Source organism: Lontra canadensis, unplaced genomic scaffold (assembly GCF_010015895.1).
Source record: "Lontra canadensis isolate GAN:19392208 unplaced genomic scaffold, GSC_riverotter_1.0 scaffold6, whole genome shotgun sequence".
Classification (NCBI taxonomy): domain Eukaryota; kingdom Metazoa; phylum Chordata; class Mammalia; order Carnivora; family Mustelidae; genus Lontra; species Lontra canadensis.
The window spans coordinates 13,978,177-13,995,327 of NW_022631000.1; the positions used below are offsets into that span (position 1 = coordinate 13,978,177).

The 17,151-nt window shown below is 39.1% G+C and overlaps 1 protein-coding gene across 4 annotated transcripts in view; it reads right to left on the reverse strand.

Annotated features, from left to right (window-relative positions):
• The window catches only part of CCDC191 (coiled-coil domain containing 191), an 87,237-nt gene that overhangs the window by 5,739 nt on the left and 64,347 nt on the right, over positions 1-17,151 (reverse strand). For 3 of the 4 annotated variants that reach the window (XM_032852255.1, XM_032852254.1, XM_032852257.1), the window contains exons 14-16: positions 12,788-12,931; positions 8,876-9,028; positions 8,191-8,336 (exon numbers count right to left, since the gene is read on the reverse strand). In XM_032852255.1, the coding sequence (XP_032708146.1) occupies positions 8,191-8,336; positions 8,876-9,028; positions 12,788-12,931 (443 nt within the window). Of the gene's footprint in view, positions 1-8,186; positions 8,337-8,875; positions 9,029-12,787; positions 12,932-17,151 lie in introns of those variants that run through there. The other variant, XM_032852256.1, reaches the window with a different exon arrangement.

A 17,151-nucleotide genomic window follows, 5' to 3' on the forward strand; every position in this document is an offset into this window, starting at 1 on the left:
TAAATACCCAGTAGTGCAATTGCTGGGTTGTACCATAGCGGTATTTTCAACTTTCTGAGGAACCTCCATGCTGTTTTCCAGAGTAGCTCCACCAGCTTGCATTTCCAACAACAGTGTAGGAGGGATCCCCTTTCTCTGCATCCTCGCCAACAGCTATCATTTCCTCACTGATTAATTTTAGCCATTCTGACTGGTGTGAGGTGGTATCTCACTGTGGTTTTGATTTGTATTTCCCTGATGCCAAGTGAGGTAGAGCACTTTTTCACGTGTTTGTTGGCCATCTGTTGGCCTAAATGTCTGTTCATGTCTTCTGCCCATTTCTTGATTGGATTATTTGTTCTTTGGGTGTTGAGTCTGATAAGCTTTTATAGATTTTGGATACTAGTCCTTTATCTTCATGACCGATTTTTATATATATACTTAATTTTATTGCTTTTGTGCTTCCTACTTTTCTTATTCCTGATTATGGTCTTTCCTTTCCACTCAAAGAATCCCCTTTAACATTTTTTTAAGGCTAGTTTAGTGGTGATGAATTTCTTTAATTTTTGTTTGTCTGGGAAACTATGTCTCCTATTCTGAAAGATTAGCCCTGCTGAATAAAATATTTGTGGTTGGAAATTTTTTTTTCAGCACTTTGAATATATCATGTCTTCCTTCTGATCTGCAACGTTGCTGAAAAATCAGCTGATAGCCTTATGGGGTGTCCCTTGTATGTAACTTTTTTCTTGTTGCTTTTAAAACTCTATATCACTACCTTTTTGCTATTTTAATTACCATGTATTTTGGTGTAAAAAGAGACAAAGAAGGACACTACATAACCATAAAGGGAACAATCTAACAAGAAGATCATTGTAAATAACTATGCACCCAACATGTGAGGACCCAAATACATAGAGCAGCCAGTGAACATAAAGGAAGTAATTGATAGTAATACAATAATAGTAGGACACTTTAACATCCCATTTATATCAATGGAAAGATCATCCAAACAGAAAATCAACAAGGAAATAATAGCTTGGAATGATACATTGGACCAGATGGATCTAATAGATACATTCAGAACATTCCATCCTAAAACATCAGAATACACATTCTTTTCCAGTGCACATGGAACATTCTCAGATCAGATGTTAGGACACAAACCAACTCTCAACAAATCCAAAAAGATCAAAGTCATTCCATGCATCTTTTCATTCACAAGAAAAAAATCTGGAAGTAACGAAATACATAGAGGTTGAATAACATGCTACTAAACAATGAGTAGGTCAACCCAGAAATCAAACAGGAAATCAAAAAATACACAGAGGCAAATGAAAATGAAAATACAATAGTCCAAAAATCTTTGGGATGTGGCCAGAGCTGTTCCAAGAGGGAAGTTTATAGCAACACAGGCCTACCTCAAGAAGGAAGAAAAACCTCAAACCTAACCTTATACCTAAAGGAGCTAGAAAAAGAACAAACAAAACCCAAAACCAGTAGAAGCAAGGAAATAATAAAGACTAGAACAGAAATAAATTGAAGGTAAAAACAAAACAAAAAACAAAAAATGCCACAAGAGAACAGATCAACGAAACCAGGATCAATGAAACTGGTTCTTTGAAAAGGCCAACAAAATTGATAAACCTTTAGCCAGACTCATCAACAAAAAAAGAGGACTGAGAAATGAAAGAGGAAAAATAATAACCAATACCACAGAAATATAAAGGGTTGTAAGAGAATATTATGAAAAGCTATATGCCAACAAATTGGACAACCTAGAAGTAGATAAAATCCTAAAAACATATAACCTCCCAAAACTCAAGTAAAAATTTGAATAGACCAGTTACCAACAATGAGATTGGATCAGTAACCACAAATTTCCAACAAACAGAAGTCCAGGACCAGATGGCTTCACAGGTGAGTTTGACCAAACATTTAAAGAGGAGGTTAAGACCTATTCTTCTCAAACTATTCCAAAAAATAGTAGAGGAAGGAAAGTTTCCAAATTCATTCTATAAGGCCAGCATTACCCCAATACCAAAACCAGATGAACACACTACAAGAAAGGGGTACGCAGGTGGCGCAGTTGGTTAAGCATCTGACTCTTGATCTCAGGGTCGTGAGTTTAACCCCTACATTGGCCTTCAAGCTGGGCATGGGTGGAACCTACTTAAAAAAAAAAAGAGGCACTATAAAAAAGAGACCTATAGGCCAATGTCTCTAATGAACATAGACACCAAAGTCCTCAACAAAATACTAGTAAACCTAATCCAGCAATATATTAGAACAAAAAATCATTTACCACAATCAAGTGGGATTTATTCCTGGGATGCAAGGCTGGTTCAATATTCACAAAAGAATCAATGTGCTACATTGATTAGAGACAGGATTAAAATCAGAGACAGGATTAAAAGCCACGTGATCATTTCAGTAAATACAGAAAAAGTGAAAAGTATTTGACAATGTACAACATCCATTCATGATGAAAACTCTCTACAAAGTAGGTTTAGAGGGAACAAACCTCAACATAATAAAGGCCAGATGTGAAAGAAAGGAAGGAAGGAAAGAGAGAGAAGGAAAGAACAAAAGGCCATACATGAAAAATCCACAGCTAACATCATACGCAATGGTGAAAGATGGAGAGCTTTACCCCTAAATCAGGAACAAGACAAGGATGCCCACTCTCACCATTTTTATTCAACATAATACTGGAAGTCCTAGCCACAGCAATCAGACAAGAAAAAGAAATAAAAATCATCCACATTGGTAAGGAAGAAGATAAAACTTTCACTATTTGCAGATGACATGATATTACCTCTAGAAAACCCTAAAGACTCCACCAAAAAATTAGTAGAATAAATGAATTCATAAGGATGCATAATACAAATTCAATATACAGAAGTCCATTGCATTTCTATACACCAGACAGAGAAATTAAGAGTTCCATTTACAAGTGCACCAAAAATAATAAAATACCTAGGAATAACTTTAAGGAGGTGAAAGACCTGTATTCTGAAAATTATAAAACAGCGATGAAAGAAATGGAAGATGACACAAACCAATGGAAAGATATTCCAAGCTCATAGATTGGGAGAACAGATATTGTTAAAATGTCCCTACAACTCAGGTAATCTACAGATTGAATGCAATCTTTATCAAAATACCAACAGCATTTTTCACAGAACTAGAACAAATAATCCAAAAATTTGTATGGAACCACAAAAAAACTCCATATAGTGAAAGAATTCTTGAGAGAGAACAAAACTGGAGGTATCACAATCCCAGATTTCAAGATAAACTACAAAGCTGTGGTAATCAAAACAGTACGGTACTGGCACAAAATTAGAAACACTGACCAATGTAATAAGATAGAGAGCTCAGAAATAAACCCATGATTATATGGGCAATTAATCTTCAAAAAAGGAGGTAAGAATATGCAATGGGAAAAGGACGGACAGTTTGTTCAACAAATGTGTTGGGTAAATTGGACAGCTACATGCAAAAGCAAGAAACTGGACCACTTAATTACACCGTACAGAAAAACTTAACATGGGTTAAAGACCTAAATGTGAGAACTAAGACCATGAAAATCCTAAAAGAGAGTATAGGCAGTAATTTCTTGGACATCAGCCACAGCAACATTTTTCTAGATAGGTCTCCTAAGGCAAGGGAAACAAAAGCAAAAATAAACTCTTGGGACTACATCAAAATAAAAAACTTCTGCAAAGGAAACAATCAACAAAACAAAAAGACAGCCTACAAAATGGAGAAGATATTTGCAAATGATATATCCAATTAGGGGTTAGTGTCCAAAATATATAAAGAACTTATACAACTCAACACAAAAAAGCCATCTGATTAAAAAATGGGGCAGAAGACACGAAGATGTATTTCTCCAGAGAAGACATCCAGATGGCCAACCGGCACATGAAAAGATGCTCAACATCACTCATCGTCAGGGAAATGAAAATCAAAACCCTAAGAAATAACAAGTGTTGGCAAGGATGTGGAGAAAAAGGAACCCTTGTGCACTGTTAGGAATGCAAACTGATGCAACTGCTGTAAAAAATAGTATGGAGGTTCCTCAAAAATTAAAAATGGAACTACCCTATGATCAGGTAATTCCACTGGGTATTTTTTTTTTTTTTACTTTTTTTCTTTTTAAAGATTTTATTTATTTATTTGACAGAGATCACAAGTAGGCAGAGAGGCAGGCAGAGAGAGACAGAGGAGAAGCAGGCTCCTCCTGAGGAGAGAGACTGATGCGGGGCTCGATCCCAGGACCCTGGAATCATGACCTGAGCCGAAGGCAGAGGCTTTAACCCACTGAGCCACCCAGGCGCCCCTCCACTGGGTATTTACTCAGAATATAAAAACATTAATTTGAAAAAATGTAAGCACCCCCATGTTTATTGCAGCACTGTTTACAATAGCCACATATGGAAGCAATACAATAGATTAAGGAGATGTGGTGTGTGTGTGTGTGTGTGTGTGTGTATTATATGAACATAACATACACACACACAAATACATATATATAATGGTATATTATTCAGCCATAAAACAAATGGAATCTTGCCATTTGCAACAACATGGATGGATCTAGAGGGTAGGTATAATGTTAAGTAAAGTAAGTCAGAGAAAGACAAATACCGTATGATTTCACTTATATGTGGAATTTAAGAAATAAGAAAGAGACAAATAACAACAAAAAAACCCCAGAATTTTAAATACAAAGAACAAACTGGCGGTTGCCGGAGGGGAAAGGGGTATGGGGATGGGTGATACAGGTTAAGGGGATTAAGAGTGCATTTACTGTTTAAGAAACAAAACAGATGAATACAGGGAAAAGGGAGGAAAAATTAGATTAAAAACAGAGAGGGAAGCAATCCATAAGAAACTCTTAACTATAGGAAACAGAGGGTGGCTGGGGAGGAGGGGGGTGGGGGAATGGGATAAATGGGTGATGGGCATTAAGGAAGATACTTGATGTAATGAGCACTGGGTATTATATGCAACTGATGAATCACTGAACTCTACCTCTGAAACTAATCTATGTCAACTAAATTGAATTTAAATTAAAAATAAAAAAGTTTAGCAAAAAGTACACATTTATTCTGTTAAAGACTCACAGTGCACATTTAATATATTAAAGGCTCTGAGATTTCTCTAATAAGCCCCTTTAATTTTCATTAAAGAGGTGCACTTATTGTTATGAGCACTGAGTAGTGTATAGAATTGTTGAATTACTATATTGTACACCTGAAACTAACACTGCATATTAATTACACTGGAATTAAAACAATGAGGATAATAATAGTAATTGCTCAGTCATGGAGATGTCATTTATCCAGTGCCATCACATATGTAAAACAAATAGAACAGTATCTACAATATTAAAAAAAATCTACTGGTTCATGCAACAGGAGCCGGACAAGCACACAGCTGAGCTCTCATGGCAGAACTCCACAGGAAGTACCGATGATGAGACACTTAGGTCTGGCTGACATCTTGTCCCACCAAGTATAAAATTCCAGATTTACAGATTGTAACTCTATATGTAATTATAAATTAATATATTAAGAAGTGATATAAATATGTAAGATTATACCTCATGTTCTTATTAGGATCATCTCAGTGTTACTGAAATTTTAAGATGAGCCCTCACACTAATAAATGTCTCTCCTTCCTTCCCTTTCCCCCACAACTTTTCTAGATAATATTCTTTAATTCATGTAACACTGAATAAGAAATTGAATATCAATTTTTAAATGTTAAAGTTCCTTTTAAAAGACCCGTGACTAAACAATAGTGTCACTCCTGCAAGAAAATGCATCCATTCATTTATGGACCGAGTATCACAGTACCTGGCTCTGCACCTGTACTGGGCATTACCACAACCTGGGAACACAGCACTAAGATGCAGCACTTCTACTGTTGGGAGGGACGGACGATAAATAAATGTATAACTTCAGACAGTCTTCAGTGCTATGAAGAAAACAGGGTGGGACAGTGGCTAGACAGGGATATGGAGACTGGGTAGTCAGGGAGGTGCACTGAATAGGTTGTGTGAAAGCTCCAAGGAAGCCACGAGGTCTGTCTGAGGAGCCATGGAGGGGTCAGCCATGGAGGACAGAGCAAAGATGGAAGCCATCAAGTCCTGGCGATGATTTTTCTTTCTTTTTTTTTTTTTTTATTGAGAGAGTGAGCAAGAGAGACAGAAGACACAGAGTGCGTAAGTAGGGGGAGGGAGAAGCAGACTCCTTGCTGAGCTGGGAGCCCAATGCAGGGCTTGGCTCAATCCCAGGACCCTGGGATCACGACCTGAGCCGTGGGTAGACGCGCAACCTGAATGAGCCACCCCTGGTGATGCTTTTATATCAACTAGAAACTGGCTGAGAATTTATTTTTTGTTGAATGCATGGATTCCCATACTGATTTCCTAACTTCAAGCCCTGCATAGGACCACTATCTTACTACTGTATCTTACAGTTTACAATCAAGACTAAATTAGAAAACTGGCGAAGAAGGTGGGCTACAGGAAGAAGAGAATGGTTTGGAGTCAGAAAGCCTGACTCGGAGCCCAGGCTCCATCATTTGGTATTTGTGTACTAAATCGATCTGCTACTTGCAGCTTCCGTTTCCTTGCCTGAAAATGGAAATCCTGACACTGCTCCCCTCCTCTCTGGGGTGTGTGAACACCCTCTCTGGCTGTCCTGCGCCACACTGGGCAGCCGTCCCAGTGAATCTCAGTCTGTACATGGCAGCTGAGAAACAGAAAGATACTAAAGGTGGACAAATAGGATGTTTAATAACAACACTTGAACAATGACAGTAAATAAAACATAGCTATTATTTGGGGGCTAAGCATGTGCTAAGTGAGGTACCATGTTACCCTGTTTAGTCTTCTCAACAATGCTGTTAGATTGGTTCTATTGTTATCCCCATTTTACAAAAGAGGACTGGGAAGCTCTGAAGGGTTGTTTGTCCAGGGTCATGCAGACTGAGTCTTAAACGTCAACCTTCAAAGGGAAGCATTTATTCAAAGGCAAGTCCTCTGAGTATCCTCACTCATTGCTTATTTTATTTTAGACCAAATTAGAATCAACTTGCTTACTGTTTTCCTGGACCACAGATTTCAGTAACCTGTAAACAAGGGTGAGTAGGGTTTGCTGGTGGTGGGCACCTTAGCGGCAAGACAGGAATGCTTTTATAAAAACCAGAAAGGCACATACAAGCAAATGAAAACAAATGAACCAAAAATTAATCTGGGTGCAGTGAGTTAGGGGTCACTTTTCCAGTTAAAGAACAATCTTCCCGCCTCAGAGCTTGGAGGCATCTGCCCACCACATCATGCTCATAAGCAATGACTACTGATCATTAAAACACAGATCATTTGTTTACTCTCAAGGGAAAGTATGTAATGAAATTTAGAACGTTTCCATCCAAAATACTTAAAATTAGGAGTCCAAGCAAAAATGTATATAAGAATAGCTTATTCCCTAAGGACAATGGCTTAAGTAAGACATCACTGTATTATAAATATTAATAGGATGTATACCATGATTCCACTTCTGTAAAGTTCCAAACCAGGCAACACAAAATTATAGCCTCGAAGGCTGCATCCTTAGGTCAAAGTAAAAAGAAACCCAAGGATGTACTCATTATAAAAGTCAGAGAGCCGTTTACCTTTGGAGGGAAGGGCAGGGTTTGTAATTGGGAAGGAGCCTGTGGGGATTTCCAGAGGCCAGCAGTGTCCTATTTCTTGACCTCAGTGGTGGTGACATGGGAGTCCACTTGACAGTAATTCATTAAGCTGTATCTGTATGATTTCAACACTTTTCTCTATTGGTGGTGTATTTCAGAGTAAATGTTAAAGACTGAATTTCAGAGATAAACCTGTACGACTAATAGACAGTACACTTTGCTCAGGTGAGTCATGTATTTCTCATGATTTCACCCTCTGGACAGCCCCTGTGAGGCAGAGAGGGCAGGCATCCTCCTCCCCCTCATTTTAAGATGGAGACCCAGGAGTTCTAGGGGTTTCCAAAGAGTCACTGGATGAGCTGGGACTCCCCCCGCTGTCTGGTTAGCTTCAAGTACCCAGCTCTCCCAACCCTCACCTCATCCATAAGCCATATCCCAGGCATAGAATACACTGTGGAAGAGTTATGAAGTCTGAGTGAATTTCCTCAGAAATCAGAACCTCACCTGTCATGATGTTCCACTGCAATCTCATGCTTGCTCTGGAAATCAATCTGGGCCTCCCTGACCATATTAAACCAGGCCCTGAACATCTTCTTCTGAAGAAAATGTACCCACAGTTTTTGTACTTTTTCCTCCAGATCAGTCAGGTACTGGGGATGAAGAAAGGAATAGAAGTGAGACAAATAATATCACAGACAAAGAATTAGAGCAAATAAACAGTACAAAAGAGAACTGCAACAAATACGAAAGAACAAAGGACACTGGGGGCATAAAGAGAAAAAGATAGCATGGCAGTCCAGATAATATCCTCTGCAATGTATTAAAAAAACAATGGAGCCAGAGGTGTGGAAACAGTTCTAAGCCTGAGGGGGTAGGTTTCTAGTAAAATCACTTAAGCAATTATGGGATAAGCAACAAGGAATGAATATAAAAGCAAAAGCTGATGTAATGTTACATTAAGTTTATAAACAGTTTATGGACACTCTATGTGAAAAGTGTTTTATACTTAGGAAGAACTGATTTGACATTTTCATATTCATTTCAAAGCAAGGAACTGGACCGCTTATTCTATATTGTTCTTGGAAAAAAAAAAAAACAATAGTTATGGACATCTGGATTGCACCTAATTTTCTTACATAGGATTGAGCAGAGACATGTATTTAAAGCTTCCTTCCCTGTGTGGCCTTACCTGTAGCCAGCTCCGGATAACTCTCCGAAGCAGTATTTGGCAATAGAACTGATCAGCCCGGGCTGTGTTTCTAGCCAGGATTTCCTGACTGTACTGGAACCAGGACAGCAGGCATTTTCTCTGTAGAGCCAAAGAGTGATGTTCTTCAGCCACCTGGACAATTTTTTAAATGAGAAAAGGAATTTATTCCTTGTATGTTTAATCACTTAAGGAACTACACATCACCTTGGCAAATAATGCTATAAACTACATGTAGGCCACTATAGAGGGAATAACCTTAAGGGCATTCAGACTATGTCCTAAGAGCTCTAACTACTGACCCTGTTTTATGGGGGTTTTAGATTCACATCATGCACAGCCTTGCAGCGCTGACTCCCCGAAGACCACAGTGACTGGCTGGTTATTAGGAAAATGGAATAAACCTCCAAAGCCATTATTTCACTTGCATCAAGTTTCAAAGTGTGTAGGTGATGATATTCTCAGTTTGTTCTCCTGGAGCTTGGACAGCAACTCCATAATAAACCTCTCTATTATGTACTTAACCACTGTCTAACTGAGGAAATGCCAATATTTTCAACTAGTTTTCTAGTATGAGCTGTCACCAGCATTGAAATTTAGACATTGTCAATAAACCACGAAAACATTTAATAGGAAATAACATGATGAATAATTTAATGTCTTACCAACTTAAAAGGTTCAGAGAGAACATCATTCTACCAAAATAAACATGTAACTCAGAGTTTGTGAATTTTACAAGGTAACTGTTGTATTCTTTTAAGGGGCAGGCAGGAAAAACCCTTCCCTCTCAATCCCATCCATACAATTACACCTTTTTCTAAGCCTTGCCTAACCAGCCAGCACCATAAATGGGAGTGATCCAAGTGAATCTCTTGACAGTCCTACTTATCGGCCCAATGACCATCCAGGAGACCACTGGGGCACTCGAAACCACTGTCTGGCCTGACTCATCCCAGTCTGGGAGCCAAAAGGCAAGGGGAGCCTCCTACGCTTCCTGCTCTTTGTCCTCTGGGAAAACAGAGAACCAGGAAGAAAAAGATTATCAGAAGGTCTCAAAGAAGTTCTGAAATGGTTTTTGGATTAAATATTCTATAGTATACGTGAGTTTAAGGGAAAAAATGCTAAATAACTCTTCTGAAAAAATGTTACAAACAAGGCTGGGACTGTTTAACTGGATCTTTCTTTTTTCTTAATTTTGTTTGTATCCCTTCCTAGAAGCCAACACAGATGGGTAAAGAAGCTACCCCTTCCTTTTACTGTGCTCCAGAACTTTTCCTTTTATTTCTTATTTTTTAACTTTCACCTGGTGGTTACCATCTACCTTAATACTCTGGTTCTGACAGTTTAATGGCGTGCCAGAACCGGGTTGCTTTCCTGGACTGTGTTCCCAGGTGCTGGCTACACTTTGGCTTTGTAACCAATGTGCTATGTGACTTCTAAGGCTCAGTGCCCTTATTACAAATAGGAAGAGGTGGAGAGGACTGCTAATGCTCTAAAATTCTACTACCTTGTTGTGACAGACTGAATAGTGGGCCCTCAGGGATGTACATGTCCTGATCCCTGGAACCTGTAGATATGTTACCTTATGTGGTACAAGGGATTTTGCAGATATGATTAAGTGAAAGATTATAAAATGGGGAGATTATCCTGTATGATATCCAAGAGCCCTAAATATAATCACAAGAATGCTTGTCAGAGGGAGGTGACAGGGTCAGCATTAGTGTATGTGACCTGAAAGCAGAGAGAAGAGTGATTCGAGGAGGGAGCTGAGAGCAACAGGATGCCGGTGGCCACTGGAAGGTGAAAGAGGCTTGGAAACAGATTCCACCCCCGCTTGGAACCACCAGAAGGAAGGTGCCCTGCTGATACTCTGACCTTGGCCCAGCAAGTCCAGTTTTAAGTTAGTAAATGTGTTACTGTAAGTTGCTAATGTTGTGGTAATTTGTTGTGACAGCAATAGGAAGCTAATGCACTTGTTATGAGCTAGAGCAGTGATTCCCAAAATGTGGTGCTCAGACCACTCAGAATTCCCCAGGCTACTTATTAAAAAATGCAGATTCCCTGACACACACCAGCCAGCAACTCAGACATACCGAGAATACCTGGAGGTGGAACCAGGAATGTGCATTTTTATAAGATCTCCAGATGAACGGATAACAGGTTTTATGAACAGAAAAGTTTGGAAAGGCTGGTTTCAGATCTGTCTTCCTGTTTTTCTTTTAATTGGGTTTTTCTGTACTTAAAGCCTATAGTTGTCATTTTCAGATCAAACTCCTGTTTCTATTTTTTTTTATTTAAATAAAGAAATAGAAAAATTTGAATTTGGTTATTCACCATAGATTCAATTTGTTTCAGCATTTTATACCTTTTTTGAATTTATTCAAATACTAGGACCAAAAAAGAAGAGCTGATAGGAATATAAGAATGAATCTTTCCATTCACTGTCTGTTTTTCCTTTGCGTATTAATAAATGAACCCCCCACACACACACAATATACAAAAGCCAGATAAAACAAAACTAGAAGCATTCAGTTAGATAGCAAATGCTCTTTGTAGTAGTGTACTGTAAGGAAATTTTCAGTTCAAATTTCGGATTTCACTTCCAGATTCATTCACTCAGAAGACTAGAGAGTCAGCCCTTCTCTCTCATTACAAGGAAAAAGCCGCAGCAAAATAGCAATGGCTCGGGGCACAGATGGATCCTCTTGCCCTCAGGTCAGATCACCACAAATGGCCTTCCTCAGCTGGTTTGGAATACTTAGTAATTCTAGAACCACTGGTAAGGAGGCTGAGGACAAAAAATCAGGGACAGAGGAAAAAAACAATTTTGGGAAGGTAAAAAAGTATGAAAAACAGGGAGAGAACAAAGAGAATGAAGAATGAATAGGCAGGGAGCCTACGTCACGTTTCCAGAGGTATAATCTGCAGCATTATTCAATTTAGTGGGACTCATGATACTTGGTTTTCATAACCCAAAACGCTAGTTTTACTCTTCAATATTAACCTGGCCAAATGTGTAAGTAATAGTGGGCATACCTAGAATTACTGTGCTTATTTTTAAACAATTCTAAAAATAACATCTCATCTATTTTGAGCTTCTGATCATTTAGTTTAGAATGCCCTGCCCTATGCACTGGGTAAGTTTGAAGCTTACTGTTACTTGATTTTATATATCTCTGTGTGGCAGAGGTAGTTATGGTTCCCTATAATAGGATTACAGATCCCTACTCTTTGTATGTGATTTCATAATGCCCCCCAATGAAGTAGATGGAACTTTTCCTCCCCTTAATGACCTTGAGTTTGTCTCTATGATTTGCTTCAGCCAATGAAATGTTAGTGGACCGGATACAAGGAGAGGTATGGTGTGGGCTGTTTACGTCATTGGGCTTAGTTGTTGCACAATAAACATTTGCCAGGTGAAAAGCACGGCCTGAATTACTGCTGAAGCCAGAAAGAGGCTGTGGAGAGACCTGAATGTAATCCACAGCTGGCCCACAGACGTGTGAGTAAGAAACAAATGTCTAAATTGCAAGCCGCTGATTTTTGAGGGCATTATGCAGCTTTATTGAAACAGAAACCTAATACTTTATGGTAATTATTTATTCTTTATGAGAAACATGGCTAAAATTGAGAGAAGCCTCTATTCATCTTACTTTGAAAAAGTCTTTAATAAAAAATCTACTCATTTTGTTTCTAACCTACGCAATTATAGAAATCTTTCTCTGTCTTAGAAGACCAAATCTGAACTCTTACCCAAAACAAAGAATTACATACACTCGTTTAGCTTTTATTTTTAGCTTTTAAATCACCAAGCAGCCCTCAATTTGAATTGGGTATTTATTCCATTTGAAAAGTCCATTTTGTAATTTTGGGAGGAAGTGTGTGACACCAAACCTGGATGTTTTGCTTGTTTTGCAGTCTCAATCTCTTCCAAGGTTCCAGGCCTTTTTTCCTTAGCAACATCCTTTCATAATGTTCTTTGGCTACTGCTTCCAGCTGCTGGTTCCTCTTAATTCTCTTCTGCTTCTCTAGTTCTTTCTGGGAAAAATTAAAAAGTGAAAATGCTGAGAAGGGACCAAGATGGTGACATAGGAGGTCCTGGACTTCCTTCCGGCCTTGGATGTATTCATTGTATAGCTACATACAGAGCATTTCCCTCTGTTAGAAATCTAGAAACTAGCTGAGTGACTCTTCCCTATCAGGTGAATGAGAAAAGCACCCATATCAAATTGGGTAGGAAGGACTGAAACACGCTTCTGACATAAACCCCATCCCTGGCACAGCACCATACAACAGGGAGGGAACTCCCAACTTGGAGCTTCTCTCTGAGGAATGAAGGGTTTGGATTGCATATCTGGCACTTCATCTTTTAAAACAACTACTCAGGAAAAGGGCCATAAAATGACTGCCTCTGAAAGCCACTGGGGCTTGGGTCCATGAGATACACAAAACGACAGGAAACAAATAAACGGTTCTTAATGGATGTGTGCGCACTTCCTATCCCCTTAGGGTTCAGCCCTGAAAGAGCAGACAAACATGCCCATCTCCCAGTCGCTCTGAAAGCGGTTTGACCGTACAGTAAGCTAATGCCTGAGGGTCCAGCTTCTAATTTAGCACACATTTAGGAGTTGGTTGTGGTCCTCCCCAAAGGAAGTGCCCTATAGACTCTTATTCTGCCTTCTCCTTCTAGCTCACTCCAATAAAACCAAACAACCAGCACCTCTCTGGAAGGAGCTTGGACACAATCTGGTTACCCAACATTTATGATTACCCCTTAGGGATGGGACCCTGGTTTGCTTGGCTCGGAAAGCCAGTGGAGCTTACATTTACAAGTTCTACAGGACTGTAACAAAGAAGTAATTTTTTTTTTTAAGATTTTATTTATTTATGAGAGAGAGAGAGAGCGAGCACAGGCAGACAGAATGGCAGGCAGAGGCAGAGGGAGAAGCAGGCTCCCTGCAGAGCAAGGAGCCCGATGTGGGACTCGATCCCAGGACGCTGGGATCATGACCTGAGCCGAAGGCAGCTGCTTAACCAACTGAGCCACCCAGGCGTCCCAAAAGAAGTAATTTTTAAATGGGTATAGGAGCACCCTTCTCCCGTTGTGGGCTCAGTGCAGAGGGAGCAGGCAAAACACATCTCATAGTTTCTCCCTGGAAGGGGCTTAGTTACCCTACATTCCCAGCTGCTACTTGAGGGTACAGTGTTGTTGTTGTTTTTTATATATTTTTTCTTCTTTTCCTTTATTAATTATTTTTATTAACATATAATGTATTATTTGCCCCAGGGGTACAGGTCTGTGAATTGTCAGGTTTACACATTTCCCAGGAGGGTATGGTTTTTTTATCAGCTTGGATCTAGGTGCTGACTGAGATTTTCCCCTTTGGGATACTGACAAGTATTGGTACAGCTCAACTACTGGGCGCTAAGAACAAAGACAACAGATTGGATGATCACAAAGGTTTGAGAGACAGTCAAGAACTGACAAGGTTTATCTCCCACAAGAGACTGCTCTGTCAAGACTATGAGAAGTGGCTGCTTTATTTCATGTGCAGAAACCAACAGGAAGAGTCAAGAAAAGTAGAGAAACGGGAATATCTTCCAATGAAAGGAACAAGATGAATCTCTAGAAATCAATCTTAATGAAATAAATGATTTACTCAATAGATAATTCAAAACAGTGATCATAAAAAAATGCCCACTGAGTAATGCATGAACAAAGAATTTCACCAAAGAGATACAAAATATATATTAAAAAACCCCCAAACATAAATCATATAGCTGAAGAATACAGTAACTGAACTGAAAAATTTGATAAAGGGTTCAACATCAGGCTATATCACGCAGAAGAAAGGATAAGCCAATTTAAAGACAGAGCAGAGAATTCATCCAATCAGAGGAAAAAGAAAAAAACAATGAAGATAGCATAACGGACTGACAGGACATCATCAAGGGTAGAAATATATGCATTACAGGGGTTCTAGAAGAAAGGCGGGGGCAGAAAGCTTATTTAGAGAAATACTGGCTAAAAAATTCCCTGGGGAAAGAAACAGACATCCATATCCAGGAGGCCCAAAGAATAGCAAACAATATACATCTAAAGAGGGACACACCAAGACAATTAAACTGTTAAAAGTTAAAGAAAAGTAGAGTATCAGCAAGAGAAAAGCAACTTGTTACATACAAGGGCACTCCCATAAGACAATCAACAAGTTTTTTAGCAGAAACCTTGCAGGACAAAGGGAGTGGGATAATATATTCAAAGTGCTAGAAGAAAAAACCAGCCAAACAAGAATAGTCTACCCAGCAAAGATGTCCTTCACAATTGAAGGAGAAATAAAAGAATTTTCCAGATAAACCAAAGCAAAATAAATTCACTACCACTAGACCAGCCTTACTCAAATCCCAACACTGAAAAGGACTAGTTCAAGGGGCAACAGAGTAGCTCAATTGGTTAGGTATCCGACTCTTGGTTTTGCCTCAGGTCATGATCTCAGAGTCCTGAGATCCAGCCCTGCATCAGGATCTCTGCTCATCCGGAGTCTGCTTCCCTGCCCCCTCTCTCTATGTCCCCTCACCACTCGTGTACTCTCTCTATATATATATCTCAAATAAATAAATAAAATAAATCTTTTTTTAAAAAAAGGGCTCTGGGGCGCCTGGGTGGCTCAGTGGGTTAAAGCCTCTGCCTTCGGCTCAGGTCATGATCCCAGGGTCCTGGGATCAAGCCCCACATTGGGCTCTGTGCTCTGCAGGGAGCCTGCTTCCTCCTCTGTCTCTCTCTGCCTGCCTATCTGCTTACTTGTGATCTCTGCCTGTCAAATAAATAAATAAAATCTTTAAAAAAAAAAAAAGGCTCTAAGTTGAAGTGAAGGACACTAGTTAGTAACATAAAAACATATGAAACTGTAAAATTCACTGGTAAAGGTATATATATATATAAATAGTTTAATAGAAAATAATATGGTAATGATGGTAGGTGAATCTCTTATAACTCTAGTATAAAGGTTAAAAGACAAAAGTATTAAAAATAACTATAATAATAATTTGTTAACGGATGAACACTATAAAAGATGTAAATTGTGGGGTGCCTGGGTGCTCCAGTCAGTTGAACATCTGACTTTTGGTTTTAGCTCAGGTTGTGGTCTCAGTGTTGTGAGTTCAAGTCCCACATCGGGCTCTACACTCAGCATGGAGTCTGCTTCAGATTCTCTGTCACCCCCTCTGCCCCTCCCACTCATGCTCTCTCTCTAAAATAAATAAATAAAATCTTAAAAAAAAGGTTATAAATTGTGACATCAAATACAAACTTTGGGAGCAGGAGTATAAAAATGTAGAGGTTTTGCATACATTTGAAGTTATAGCTTAAAACAGACTGTTAAAACTACAAGATGTCTTATGTAAGCTTCATGCAACCACAAAGCATAAGCCTATAGTAAATAAATAAAAAAGATTAAGAGAAAGGAATCAAAGCATAACATTACAGAGAATCATTAAATTACAAAGGAAGAAAGCAAGAGAGGAAGAAAGGAATAAAGGAACTACAGAAGAGCTAGAAAACAGTTAGCAAAATGGCAATCATAAGCCACGCCTATCAATATTTTAAATGCACACAGACTACGTTCTCCAGTGAAAAGCCATACATACAGTGGCTGAATGGATGAAAAAAATCAGGACCCAAACTGCTGCCTATGAGTGGCTCATTTCAACTTTAAGGACACACAGAGACTGAAAGTGAAGTGATAGAAAAGAGATACTCCATGCAAACAGAAGCCAAAAGACAGCAGGAGTAGCTAGCCTTATATCAGATAAAACAGACATTAAGCCAAAGACTGTAACAAGAGATTTAAAAAAAGGTCATTTGGGGCACCTGGGTGGCTCAGTGGGTTAAAGCCTCTGCCTTCACCTCAGGTCATGATCCCAGGGTCCTGGGATCGAGCCCCACATCGGGCTCTCTGCTCCGCAGGGAGCCTGCTTCCTCTTCTCTCTCTCTCTCTGCTTGCGTCTCTGCCTACTTGTGATCTCTATCTGTCAAATAAATAAATAAAATCTTAAAAAAAAAAAAAAAGGTCATTATACCATGAAAAAAGGGTCAGTTCATCAAGAGCATATAACAATTATAAATATTTATACACCCGTCTTCCTCCACGGTTCCCTTGGTTCTCCACCCCTCCTTCCCGTGGTGCTCAGTGGAATTATGCATGAAACAGAAGCAAAAGAAGAAAAGATTGAAAAAAAAAAAAAAAAGAAAGGTGAAG